This window comes from Protobothrops mucrosquamatus, unplaced genomic scaffold (assembly GCF_001527695.2).
Source record: "Protobothrops mucrosquamatus isolate PMUCROS unplaced genomic scaffold, P.Mucros_1.0 scaffold3178, whole genome shotgun sequence".
Lineage (NCBI taxonomy): Eukaryota > Metazoa > Chordata > Lepidosauria > Squamata > Viperidae > Protobothrops > Protobothrops mucrosquamatus.
The window spans coordinates 37,198-51,219 of record NW_015389176.1 but is presented as its reverse complement, the minus strand read 5'-3'; the positions used below and the strand labels follow the sequence as shown (position 1 = coordinate 51,219).

The window sequence follows — 14,022 nt, the reverse complement described above, 5'->3', positions numbered from 1 at the left end:
CCAGATAGTTTACCAGAATTAAACCTAACTCAAGGAAGTCTTTACTTTCTCAGTGGCAAGGCTGTGTTTTATTTCGTATCGTTTTCATTGCTTTGTTTTGCTCTATTCAAAACAATGAAGTGCAATGTGATTTTACACACGTTAAAATAGAAAGTTTGCACCAATTGGATCATATGCCTGGTGATGAGTTGTATACATTATTCTGCAATGTCATGTAGATTCTTTGCGCGAATCCAGAATCGCCTGGCTATTAACAACATTGTTTTCTCTCCAAGCAGGCAGAACGTATACTTCATTTGCTTAAAAGTATTAGGGCCCTAACATTTATTTCTACTTTCTGTATACATTAATGGGTGTTTAGAGAATGGCAGCAGTGAAAATCTTTCATGTTTTATTCTGCTCTTGCTGAGTAAGGTATATTTCTGGCTCATATTGCTAAAAACTGGTGAGCTAATCTTGGCTTTATGGAATTCTTGGCAAGGACTCAAAGCATTTTCTCATTTTATTATTATAATAATAATAATAATAATAATAATAATAATAATAATAATAATAATAATAATAATAATAATAATAATAATAATAATAATAATTTAATTTATACCCCGCCCTTCTCCTCATAGGACTCAGGGCGGCTAACAGCCTCATAAAAACCACAATATTTTAATTTAGGATTACGGAAAATCCCAGTAGATAGGACTTTAAAAAAGTTTTGTCTGTCCAGCATTTTCACTCACTGGAGTCCACACCAGATGTAGCGATGGCGGTGCTTAAACACATGTGATCAACCATTCAAAATATTTTGATCTTGCAACCCTGTTTAGAGTTGAAGAAATCCGTCTGTAGCTCTGTCAAAATCACTCTGATGTTGGTCTGACATTCCAGAATTGTTTTACATTTAAAACAGACCTTAAATTTGACTAAGAAGATTGTCTAAGAGGCCACTTGGTTATAAATAAGCTTTGAATGTTATTAATCCTGCCCTAACCTTCAACTCTGCACATTTATGTAAATGAAAACCTAGCAGTTTCTCATGACAAAATTCTGGCATTTGAAAAAAAAATCATTTGAAAAAAAAATCATCCTAAAACTTTTTTTAAAAAAGTCCATCTGGAAGAAGAATTAGTGAGCTTCTAATAAAAGAAGTGAAAAAGCAGATTGAGAACACAAATGAACAATAATTAGATTTTAGAAATAAAGAATTGCAGCCGTATTACCTTTGGATATGTCTTTTACAGTAGTGGCCAAAATTGTGGAAACCTTTTGGGAAAAGTGTACAGTAGAAATGCCACCTTTGGTTAAGTTTCCACCCATTTTTCTTCTAATTTCTTTATAACTGTAGCCTTGTTCACTTAATAATACTATTTTACGTCGCTTTCTGGGCGACCAGTCAGCTCTTTGCACCATTCCTTTAATTTTATTACGTTTTGCAAGCTCACTAAATGAAAGAACACAAAAAAACCCAACCAGCTTGATAGAGATCACATAACACACTGACAAATGTCCTCCTCTCAGCTTCAATACAGGACATCAATGACTGAATCATACTGTGATCTGATTGGCTCATTGCCAAAACAAGATGACACCCAATTGGCTCTCTAAACACTCATGCTCATTGGCTACAATCAGATGAAGGACAGCTACCTGATATCAACCTAAGCAAGTTGTGCTTCCTTTTTTCTGGTTATTTGGCTATAACGTTTCATAGAATACAGTACAGATAATTGAACAAACTTTGTTGCATTACATTCTTGATTAAATTATCTTTCCATTGATATATAATTTTATGGTACTACTCCAAAAAAAAAGTGGTGTTATTAGCCATCAAACCTCAAAAATACACTTTTCCCAAAAGGTTTCCACAATTTTGGCCACTACTGCAAATTATTATGTATAGGATACAGGCAGTCCTCGATTTAAATCCATTCATTTAGTGACTGTTCAAAGTTACAGTGGCCCTGAAGCGACTTATGACCATTTTTCACACTTACGACCACTGCAGCCATCCCCACGGTCACGTGATCAAAATTCAGATGCATGGCAACTGACTCACATTTATGACGGTTGTAGTGTCCTGGTGTCATGTGATCCCCTTTTGTGACTTTTTGACGAGCAAAGTCAGTGGGGAAGCCAGACTCACTTAACAACCGTGTCACTAAGTTCGTAAAATGGGGCAAAACTCACTTAAGAAGTGTCTTGCTTTGCAACAGAAATGTTGGGCTCACTTGTGGTGGTGAGTTGAGGACTATAACTTAGATTTTAGAAAGAAAAAGGACTGCATCCGTGTGGCATGTGAACATTTTTAGGTTGCCTTTTATTTTATTTGTCTTTTATTTTATGTCGTCACCTACTATGGCTTGTTACATTTTGACTCTTAACCACCCTCCTTCAGGGCAGAGTGTGGCTCATTGATTTTAATCCATTTGGGGAAGTGACGGATTCTCTACTGTTCACCTGGGAAGAAATAAGATCCGGAAACAGTTTGAAAAGTGACCAGACCGAAGGTGCAGCCATGGAAGAGGTAACAGATTCATTTTTTTAAAAAGTACAATATAAATCTATATAAAGGCACACATGGACTTAAGCCAACTTTCCTGATTTTGCTAGGCACTGACATTTTACTTTTTTAAAAAAATACCCATTGCTACAATTTTGCCTTGTTGGAAATGAACTATAAATTATAGTTCTATAATTTAACTATTTGTTGTTGTTGTTAATTGCGAAGTCGCGACCCCATGGACAACGTTCCTCCAGGTCTTCCTGTCCTCTACCATCTTCTGGAGTCCATTTAAGCTCATGCCTACTGCTTCAGTGACTCCATCCAGCCACCTCATTCTCTGTCGTCCCCTTCTTCTATTGCCCTCAATCTTTCCCAGCATTAGGCCCTTCTCCAGTGAGTCCTTCCTTCTCATTAGGTGGCCAAAGTACTTGAGTTTTAACTTCAGGATCTGGCTTTCTAAAGAGCAGTCGGGGTTGATCTCTTCTAGGACTGACCGGTTTGATCGCCTTGCAGTCCAGGGGACTCGCAGGAGTCTTCTCCAGCACCATAGTTCAAAGGCCTCAATTCTTTGTCGCTCAGCCTTTCTTATGGTCCAGCTTTCACAGCCATACATTGCAACTGGGAAAACCATGGCCTTGACTATACGCACTTTTGTATAAACTATATAAACTAACTATAAAAGGAATAAAAACTTCATGGACAGTAAGAATTTTGGCTTGTGACTCGCAACCAGGCAATGGATAGAATAGTTTATTAATTGAGTAGTCTTGTGACCTTATCAAGAAGGGAGTTAGCTGAGGAATTCTGGGAGTTGAAGTCCACACATCTTAAACTTGCTGTGACTGACAAACACCGGGGTAGGCCCTGGTCCTCCGTCCATTCGCTTCTCCTTTCTCCAACTTGCAAACCAGCAATTAATGGGTGTGGAGGAAGTTGCTCTAATATCGATGGAACCTGTCAGCACCTTGAGTCGTTCTCATCTCCAGAGGTCTCCTAGGAAATCCTGATCTTGGTCCACATTTTCCAGAATCCCCAGCTTCTCTCCCCCCAGAGTATGAAAGCACTATTAGATATTTTGAAGCCGTTCACCATTTAAGAGAAGCCGCAATACATAAGTGTTTCAGAATGCATTGATTAAACTAAAGAATACCAAAAAAAATTGCAAGGAAATAATTGAGTGCATCTTTCTTCGTTTGCTCTTCACTTCCAAATTAGGACTCTCCATCGTTCCGTTGCACAAACAGCAACCTCACGGTCCAGCCAAGTCCGTATCTGAGCTACCGGTTGCCCAAAGATTTTGTTGATCTTTCCACGGGAGAAGATGTTCACAAATTAATTGACCTGCTCAAACTGGTAAGCAGATTTGTAGAGAGTTACAGAGAGGAATTTCTGTGGACCTAAAAAGTCATTGTGCCAGAAAAGATGGTAGCTTGAAAGCCTTGCTTTCAGAACACTGAGTGTGTGTTCATACATGCAGACCTACCTACCGTTAGATTTTTTTTTCTCCTTACCAAGTTCTAGACATTTGAGTGGAACATATAAAGAGGTTGTCTTAAAACCCATTGCAATGAAGAAGGTAATTAGCGTCTAGTCGCTGGTGATTGGAACCCATCTTCCACAGCACAACTGTAATATTGTTTCTAATAGCACCAGAGGGAAGAACGAGAAACAATGGTTGGAAACTGATCAAACAGAGAAGCAACCTAGAATTAAGTAGAAACTTCCTAACAGTGAGGACAATTAGCCAGTGGAACAGCTTACTCCCAGAAATCGTGGGTGCTCCATCACTGGAGATTTTTAAGGCTAGACAGTCACTTGTTTGAGATGGTATAGGTTCTCCTGCTTGAGCGGGGGGATGGACTAGAAGACCTCCAAGGTCCCTTCCAGCTCTATTCTCTATTCTAGAAATCTCATTCCTGAAGGATAAAGGCCTCATTCACTTCCCTTGTCTACATTCCAATGTTTCTCAACCTTGGCAACTTTTAGATTTGTGGATTTCAACTCCCAGAATTCCTCAGTAGGCTTGTGTGCACTTCAACTCCCAGCATACTGGCCGGGTAAATCCACACAGTCGAAAGTTGCCAAGATTGAGAAACACTGATATAATTTATAAGATTTGTACTTTGTGACGGAAATATATATATATATATATATATCAGTTTCCTTGCAAGTTCCTGTCACAATCTAAACGTTTATAACTTGGCAATTTAGAAAAAAGTAGAACATCTCTGCATTAAGTTGAGTACTTTTTCGGAGGAACAACTTACTTTTCAAACAGTTGCAAAATTTATGTTTTTGGATGCACCTTAGAGAGAAAGTAAGGGTGGATATGCACATCTTTCCACAAATCATTTTCAGTTCTCCAAAATATCTGTTTGTGTATCCTATAATGATAATAATAATAATAAAGTTGGAAGGGTGGAACCTCCAGTAGATCAGGTTGGGGGACGAGTCCGTCCTTTGGGATATGGTAAAGTCTGTTTACCGACAGGTCAGAGAAGAAATTTTTGAAGGTCACAACCTCGTAAGTGGCGAAGACCTCCGTCCAACAAGGTGACCAATTAACAAGATTGACGGTCCTTCAAAGAGGAATCAAGATTCAACGAAGAGAGGAACCATAGTTTCCACCCGTTGCTTCTTGTCCTGCCTTCAGGTGCTTTGGAGAAGAGCTTGACTCCCTCTTCTTTGGGGCAGCCCCTGAGATACTGAAAGACTGCTATCATGTCCCCCCTCGTCCTTCTCTTCATTAAATTATACATACCCAATTCCAGCAACTGTTCCTTATATTTTTATCCCTCTGATAAGAGCTTAGAAACTTGTTTTCAGGAAATCAAGCGTAATAGAAAACCACAGAGTTTCTCCCTAGTCTCTTGACTGACTTTCTGAGCTATTTTGCTTTTATAACAGCTTAAGTGAGGCTTAGAATTGCAAAGATTGAAATCTCGCTGAGAAGTTTTCATTGAACACTTTTGTGTTGTTTAGCCCATGATGAATGGGCTAAAACCTTAAATGAATCCAATCTAAAACCCTGCTGTGAAAGAACATCCATTACTTGTGATCACACAGGGTGACTTGTGTATTCATACAGCCCCAATTCTGATCAAAGAGCAGCAAACATTTATAAATTTTGCAAACAGCCTCTTGAAGGGTGGAACTAAATATTTAACCTATGGATATTTAAAATTTAAAGCATGCCGAGGTGGCCTGGGGTATTATCCAAATAAGCTAGCTGTAAGCTTCCCAACTGAGGCTTTATGGTGCTTTTTTAGTGAGGGGTGAAAGGACCATAGCAGGAAAATTACCATTTTTTTGTAGTATAGAGACTGCTCCTTTATGAAAGCTGATCGGTCATCCTGTGGTGACACAGGACTCCATAATGTTAGGATCCTAAAGTGAGTGTTTATCTTTTTATAGTATTTAGTTTGTGTTGTGTACAGATTTTGTATAATTTTTTTTTTAATATTCGAACCCTCCCAGGGTTACCCCTGTGGTAAGATAATATATTTATAAATTTAATACAATAACAAACGCTGCGTTGGTCCATAAATATGGCATGGTCAAAAATATCATTTGATTTCTAATTACTATTTTGGTTACTGTGGTTATTGGTTCTCAATTTTACTATTTGCTTTGTGTATTTATTTTTTTCATGATGTCTGATGTCTGTTACATTTCTTGGCCTATGCCAAGGGTAGGCAACCTTGGCTCTTTTATGACTTGTGGACTTCAACTCCCAGAATTCCTGAGCCAGCCACTCTGAGGGGAAAGGGAGAGGTTTCCAAGCTGAGCCATGCTGGCTCAGGAATTCTGGGAGTTGAAGTCCATGAGTCATAAAAGAGCCAAGGTTGCCTACCCCTGGTCTATGCTAAGATGTTAGGATGATGCCATGGTTCAGATTATGGAGTTAAGAGAAGGAAGGTTCCCTCTGCAGTTTGGGGGAGAGTCATGTTTTCTCAGTCCAATCCACCTCATGTGGTGGTGGTGGTGGTGATTTATTTATATTATTTATTTATATTATTTATTTATATTATTTATTTATATTATTTATTTATATTATTTATTTATATTATTTATGTATAGTATTTATGTATAGTATTTATTTTATTTATTTTATTTAGCTTTATTGATTTATGTCCCACCTTTGCTATTTTGATAAGTAACTCAAGGCGGGCAAATATAATGCTCCTTCTTCCTCTTATTTTCCCCACAACGACAACTGTGTGAAGTGGGTCGGCTAAGAGAGAGGGAGTGACCCGAAGTCACCCACCTGGCTTTCAGGCGTAACGTGGGATTAGAACTCGCAGTCTCTTGGTGATTGGCCCAAAGTCACCCATTCGTGCCTAAGGCTGAACTAGAATTCGCCATCTCCTGATGATTAGCCCAAAGTCACCCAGACTAGAATTCCCCATCACCTGATGATTGTCCCAAAGTCCACCCAGACGGCTTTCATGCCAAAGTTGGAACTAGAATTCACTGTCTCCTGGTGATTGGCAAAAAGTCACCCAGTCGGTTTTCACGCCTAAGGCTGGACTAGAATTCACCGTCTCCTGATGATGGGCCCAAAGTCCACCCAGATGGCTTTCATGCCAAAGTTGGAACTAGAATTCACTGTCTCCTGGTGATTGGCAAAAAGTCACCCAGTCGGTTTTCACGCCTAAGGCTGGACTAGAATTCACCATCTCCTGATGATTGACCCAAAGTCCACCCAGACGGCTTTCATGCCAAAGCTGGAACTAGAACTCAACTATCTCTTGGTTTCTAGCCTGGTACCTCCCTGGAGAAAAACAGAAGTAACAAATGATTACACTTGTTATTAATAAATCAATAAAACGTCCACTCCAATTTTTGTGTTGTTGTTGTTTTTTTAAAACCAGAAAAGAAATCAGCCAGACGATGAGGAACCCTGAAGAAGCGGATGAAATGGAAAAAAGGAAAGGCGGCCGTCCCCCCAAAAATAGCATTTTAACTGTAGCAGTTCTGACTAAGAACTTCTTTGTCACAGAAGAAAAGCGATTGCTGACATTGCATAATCGTTTAATGGAATAAAGATGCTTTCACCGCACTAGGCAAACATTGCTTGGGAAATAGAGGTCATCGTTTATACCGCCTGGGACCCAGGTCTCTCCCACTAAGTGTGTATTTTGTTTCTGGGTGATTGGTTTTGGTTTCTTAAGTGGCTTCATATTTATAGCGGGGTCATAATTTGGGAATACTTAGAAAGGCTGTAATTTCTGCCAAAGAAACGACGAAAATTGTGCATAAAATGAGACCATCACCAGGCCTCAGATATAATTTAATAATAGTTGGATACTATTTGCGGCCTAGTCAAAAATGCTTGGGAAACGCTTCCTTCAGGGCAGGGGTAGGCAACCTTGGCTCTTTTATGACTCGTGGACTTCAACTCCCAGAATTCCTGAGCCAGCATGGCTCAGCATGGAAACCTCTCCCTTTCCCCTTAGCATGGCTGGCTCAGGAATTCTGGGAGTTGAAGTCCACGAGTCATAAAAGAGCCAAGGTTGCCTACCCCTGCCCAAATGCCTGAATTTTGATCACGTGACCATGAGGAAAAAATATTTAAATATTAAACCAGGGGTCTTCAAACTTGGCCCTTTTATGACTGGTGGACTTCAACTCCCAGAATTCCTGAGCCAGCATGGAGGAACTATGGCCCCTTCATGGCTTGTGGACTTCAACTCCCAGAATTCCTGAGCCGGCATGGCTCAGCTTGGAAACCTCTCCCTTTCCCCTCAGCATGGCTGGCTCAGGAATTCTGGGAGTTGAAGTCCACGAGTCATAAAAGAGCCGAGGTTGCCTACCCCTGCTTCAGGGTAATGGACAGCTGCAGTGATATGGAAAATTAAAGATACCTTTGGCCAAACCAAACACAGGTAGTCCCCGACTTAACAACCACTGTCGAGCCCAAAATTTAGGTTGCTCACCGAGACATTTGTTAAGTGGGTTTTGCCCCCATTTTACGACCTTTCTTGCCACAGTTGTTAAGCATATCATTGCAGTTGTTAAGCTGGTAACACGGTTGTTAAGTCAACCTGGCTTTCCCCCCTGACTTTGTCAGAAGCAGCTGCAGTGATTGACCTCACAACTGTGGCAAGGAAGTCGTAAAATGGGGCAAAACTCACTTAACAAATCTTTCCCTTAGCAAAAAAAATGTTGGGCTCCGTTGAGGTCGTGACTTACCCCTATGTTTCTGAAGGACTGCGATCTACTCTTTCTTTCCTTTGTGTAGGAACAGCGTTAGGAAGCATAAATCAAAATAAATTTAAATTGCTGCCTCTGGCAAATGTCAGCATTGTCAGTTTATAAATCCGGTTTTTCTGGCAGGGGCATCTTCTTTATTATTTATTATTGAAGTAAGAAACTCTTCTTTTTTTAAAAAAAAAAATGATTTCTGTACTGCTTTGTAGCCAAGGTACGGTAAGATAGTCCTAAGGTCCCCGCAGGGAGTTTTGAGAGATATAATTACATCGTGCTGGTGGAAAATTTTTAAGATGGAAAATTGTGGCTTGGGAATAAATTAACAATTACCGTGCCAAACATCTGCATTTAGCTACCTGTTTCCCAGTTAATTGTTTGTGAGACAGCCAGGGTTATGTTGCATAAGATGGCCAGCTCTGTAAATCTTTTAATTAAATCATCAAAACTTTGTTCTTTTTCCAAGCTCTCTGCATCCATAGGCTATCATAGGGAAAACCATTGACTGTATCATTTGATCTTTGTAGGTAAAGATAGTAGAATAGAAATTGGATTGGATTGGATTGGAGAATAGAATAGAATAGAATAGATCTTGGAGGTCATCTAGTCCAACCCCCTGCTCAGGCAGGAAACCCTATACCATTTCAGACAAATGGCTGTCCAATCTCTTCTTAAAAACTTCCAGTGTTAGAGCATTCACCGCTTCTGGAGGCAAGTCGTTCCACTGATTAATTGTTATGACTGTCAGGAAATTTCTCCTTAGTTCTCGGTTACTTCTCTCCTTGGTTAGTTTCCATCTGTTGCTTCTTGTCCTGCCTTCAGGTGCTTCGGAGAATAGCTTGACTCCCTCTTCTTTGTGGCAGCCCCTGAGATACTGGAAGACTGCTATCATGTCCCCCCTCGTCCTTCTCTTCGTTAAACTAGACATACCCAATTCCAGCAACCGTTCCTTATATGCTTTAGCCTCCAGTCCCCTGATCATCTTTGTTGCTCTTCTCTGTACTCTTTCCAGAGTCTCAACATCTTTTTTACATCGTGGTGACACAAAATTGGATGCAGGATTCCAAATGTGGCCTTACCAAGGTATTATAAGGTGATATTAAAGTCCTTGATTTACAACAATTTGTTTAAAGTTACAGGGGCACTGAAAAAAAGTGACTTATGACCGTTTTTCACACACCCATTGCAGCATCCCCAGGGTCACGTGATCAAAATTCAGACGCTTGGCAACTGACTCATATTGATGACGGTTGCAGCCCTGGGGTCATGTGGATCCCTCTTTGCCACATTCTGAGAAGCAAAGTCACTGGGGAAGCCTGATTCACTTAACGACGGTCTTACTAACTTGACAACTGCCGTGATTCACGTAACAACTGTGGCAAGAAAGGTCATATAAGGGGGAAAAATTCACTTAACAGCTGTCTCACTGACTGTACTCGCTGTACTTCAACCCACAGAAGTGACCCACATCTAAAACCTATCATAAAGGGCCACATAATCAAGTTCATTGGGACTAACAATAGCCGCCCAATGAAAAATGCAATTTCATTAAACGATTGCAATTGCAAATACGTGAGACCCCCTTCAGGGGCCGCACAAAATTATGTGTTATCTAGCTACTTAAGCAGATACTTAAAAATATTAATGCTGCCCCCTCCAACCCATTTCCCCGGAGGGCAGTTTACACTCAATAGTAATCAGCAGAACAGATTGTTTCTGCATTCTTAATGCTTCTGTGGGCTGCAGACCAGAAGAGAAATTGCAATGTAACTTGAATTTAGTCCAGGAGAGAAATTAGAGTGACTGTCCCTGAATATGAAGACAAGGCCAGCATGTTAAAGAGGGAAGTCTGCAACCCTCTTTGATGTTTGAGAGGAATTGTGGGTTGTTGGGTTTTTTCCTTCTACATAAATTTTAGAACAAGTTGTATCTGGCCAGGAAGCTAATACTGGTAATCCTTGACTTAAGACTACAGCTCAGTGCAAAGTTTGTGCTGCTCAGTGAGACATTTGTTCAGTGAGTTTTGCCCCATTTTATGACTTTTCTTGCCACAGTTGTTCAGTGAATCACTGCAGTCGTTAAGTAACACGGCCGTTAAGTGAAACTGGCTTCCCCATTGACTTTGCTCATTGGAAGTTCGCAAAAGGGGATCACGTGACCCTGGCACGCTGCAATTGTCATAAATACAAGTCAGTTGCCAAACGTCTGAATTTTGATCACGGGGATGGCTGAAATGGTCGTAAGTGTGAAAAACGGCCATAAGTCACTTTTTTCAGTGCCGTTGTAACTTTGAACGGTCACTAAATGAACTGTTGAGGACTGCCTGTACTTCAAGAGGCTCCACTTTAATTAGCTTGCTAGAAAAACAGGGAAACTCCAATGATAGTTCCCGAGATTTTGTATTTATCCCGAAGAAGAAGAAGAAGAAGAAGAAGAAGAAGAAGAAGAAGAAGAAGAAGAAGAAGAAGAAGAAGAAGAAGAAGAAGAAGAAGAAGAAGAAGAAGAAGAAGAAGAAGAAGAAGAGGAGGAGGAGGAGGAGGAGGAGGAGGAGGAGGAGGAGGAGGAGGAGGAGACGACGACGACTGTGGGGTCCTTGGTGATCTCTGAGCTTGGTGCAGACATTTCATGACCTAACTAGGTAACATCATCAGTGTGAGGGAGTATGGGGTCTACTCCCTATTTATATACCATAGCTTGCCCTGCCAGTGTGGGTGAGGATATGGTTTTCTCTTGATAGTTCCTTGACTAGGCTGTTGTTTGCTACCTGTTTGTCAGAGGTTAATCCCTGCTTATCTGTTTGTCGGCTGCATCCACCATTATTTTTTAGCCTAATTCATAGAGATTGTGAGCATTGTTTTGGTCACCACGTCACAAAAAAGACGTCGAGAGTTTGTGAAAAAAAATTCAGAGAAGAGCAACTAAGATGATCCAAGGCCTGGAGACTAAAACATACGAAGAACGGCTGCAGGACTTGGGTCTGGCTAGTCTAAAGAAAAGAAGAAATAGGGGAGACATGATAGCAGTGTTCCAGTATTTGAGGGGCTGCCACAAAGAAGAGGAGGGGGTCACGTTATTCTCCAAAGCACCACAGGGAAAGACGAGAAACAATAGCTGGAAACTGGTCAAGGAGAGAAGCAACCTGGAATTAAGGAGAAACTTCCTGACAGTGAGGACAATTAACCAGTGGAACAGCTTGCCTCCAGAAATCGTGAGTGCTCCATCACTGGACGTTTTTAAGAAGAGACTGGACAGTCAATTGTCTGAGATGGTATAGGTTCTCCTGCTTGAGCAGGGGGCTGGACTAGAAGACCTCCAAGGTCCCTTCCAGCTCTATTCTATCCTATTATTATAAAGCACTTTTGAACCCCACTTTCCTCCTGAATTAAACTAAACTCTAGCTGCAGAACTCAAGCACAAATGAACCCAGTTAACGGAGGCAGTATTCATTATTAAGTCAATACGCATGAAAACACCACGGCCTGCATCCAGCAAGGCTCCGGCCTACTTGGGAGAAAAGTGTTAATTGGTAATTAATCATCAGTTGGGCTTTCTTCCTTTCCTTTCCTTCTGAGCTGCTGGTGGGTGCAGAGTTCATCTCCTGCATCTGTTACCAGTTTTTGGCTCAATTTTTATAGCACCAAATGAGTTGCTACAGGACAAAGTTTCCATATTATAAGGCAGACCTCTTCAAACTTGGCCGTTTTATGACTTGTGGACTTCAACTCCCAGAATTCCTTAGCCAGGCACGCTGGCTGAGGAATTCTGGGAGTTGAAGTCCACAAGTCATGAAGGGGCCATAGTTCCCCCATGTTGGCTCAGGAATTCTGGGAGTTGAAGTCCACAAGTCATAAAAGGGCCAAGTTTGAAGACCCCTGTTATAGGGCATAACCTATTTCGGGGCGGGGGGAGAATCAAGGCCACCTGGAAAGGACTAAAGCTTGAAGAAAGGATTTGGGGATATGTAATATGTCTGTTTTATAGCTGATACTACTAATTTTGCAGGTAGTCCTCGACTTACGACCACAACTGAGGCAAACATTTGTGTTGCTAAGAGAAACAGTTGTTAATTCAATTTTTCCCCAGGTTATGACCTAACAGTGCAGTCATTCACCTAACAGCTGTGGCAAGAAAGGTTGAAAAAAATGGAGTGAAACTCGCTTAATAACAGTCTCGCTTAGCAACCGAAATGTTGTGTATGTGGTCGTAAGTCAAGGACCACATGTACTTTGCTGAACAATCCACTTCTTTCCAGGCCAGTGCCAAACGACCGGCGAATATACCTGCTCTTCCTTTTCAATCTTTCATTTTTCTCCCTAACCTTACCAAAGATGGACAATCAGTTAAATAGGAGCCAGCCGTGTGCTGCAACTGCCAAAAAAGCCAACACAGTGCTGGGCTGCATTAACAGAGGGATAGAATCAAGATCACGTGAAGTATTAATACCACTTTACAATGCCTTGGTAAGGCCAAACTTGGAATACTGCATCCAGTTTTGGTCACCACGATGTAAAAAAGATGTTGAGACTCTAGAAAGAGTACAGAGAAGAGCAACAAAGATGATTAGAGGTCTGGAGGCTAAAACATACGAGGAACGGTTGCTGGAATTGGGTATGTCTAGTTTAATGAAGAGAAGGACGAGGGGGGACATGATAGCAGTCTTCCAATACCTCAGGGGCTGCCCCAAAGAAGAGGGAGTCAAGCTATTCTCCAAAGCACCAGAAGGCAGGCCAAGAAGCAACGGATGGAAACTAATCAAGGAGAGAAGCAACCTAGAACTAAGGAGAAACTTCCTGACAGTTAGAACAATTAATCAGTGGAACATCCTGCCTCCAGAAGTTGTGAATGCTCCAACACTGGAAGTTTTTAAGAAGAGACTGGGCAGCCGTTTGTCCAAAATGGTATAGGGTTTCCTGCCTGAGCAGAGGGTTGGACTAGATGACCTCCAAGATCCCTGCCAACTTTTTATTATTATTATTATTATTATTATTATTATTATTATTATTATTATTATTATTATTATTATTATTATTATTATTATTATTATTATTATAGGCTTGCCAGTTTTGCTCTCCTAGCTTGATAATCCCGCGGTCCTTCCTTGAACGGCGAGGTTTAATAATAATAATAGTAAAGTTGGAAGGGACCTTGAAGGTCATCTAGTCCATCCCCCTGCTCAGGCAGGAAACCCTATACCATTTCGGACAAATGGCTGTCCAGTCTCTTCTTAAAAACTTCCAGTGTTGGAGCATTCACCGCTTCTGGAGGCAGGTTGTTCCACTGGTTAATTGTTCTCACTGTCAGGAAGTTTCTCC

At 40.9% G+C, this 14,022-nt stretch overlaps 1 protein-coding gene across 1 annotated transcript in view; it reads left to right on the top strand.

The window, feature by feature from the left end:
- Nucleotides 1-7,571, top strand: part of CDC123 (cell division cycle 123) — a 29,676-nt gene extending 22,105 nt beyond the window's left edge. Inside the window, exons 12-14 of the mRNA XM_015826554.1 lie at nucleotides 2,393-2,521; nucleotides 3,716-3,853; nucleotides 7,375-7,571. Of these exons, the coding sequence (XP_015682040.1) occupies nucleotides 2,393-2,521; nucleotides 3,716-3,853; nucleotides 7,375-7,407 (300 nt within the window). The 3' untranslated portion in view covers nucleotides 7,408-7,571. The remainder of the gene's footprint in view (nucleotides 1-2,392; nucleotides 2,522-3,715; nucleotides 3,854-7,374) is intronic.
- Nucleotides 7,572-14,022: the final 6,451 nt, after the last annotated feature.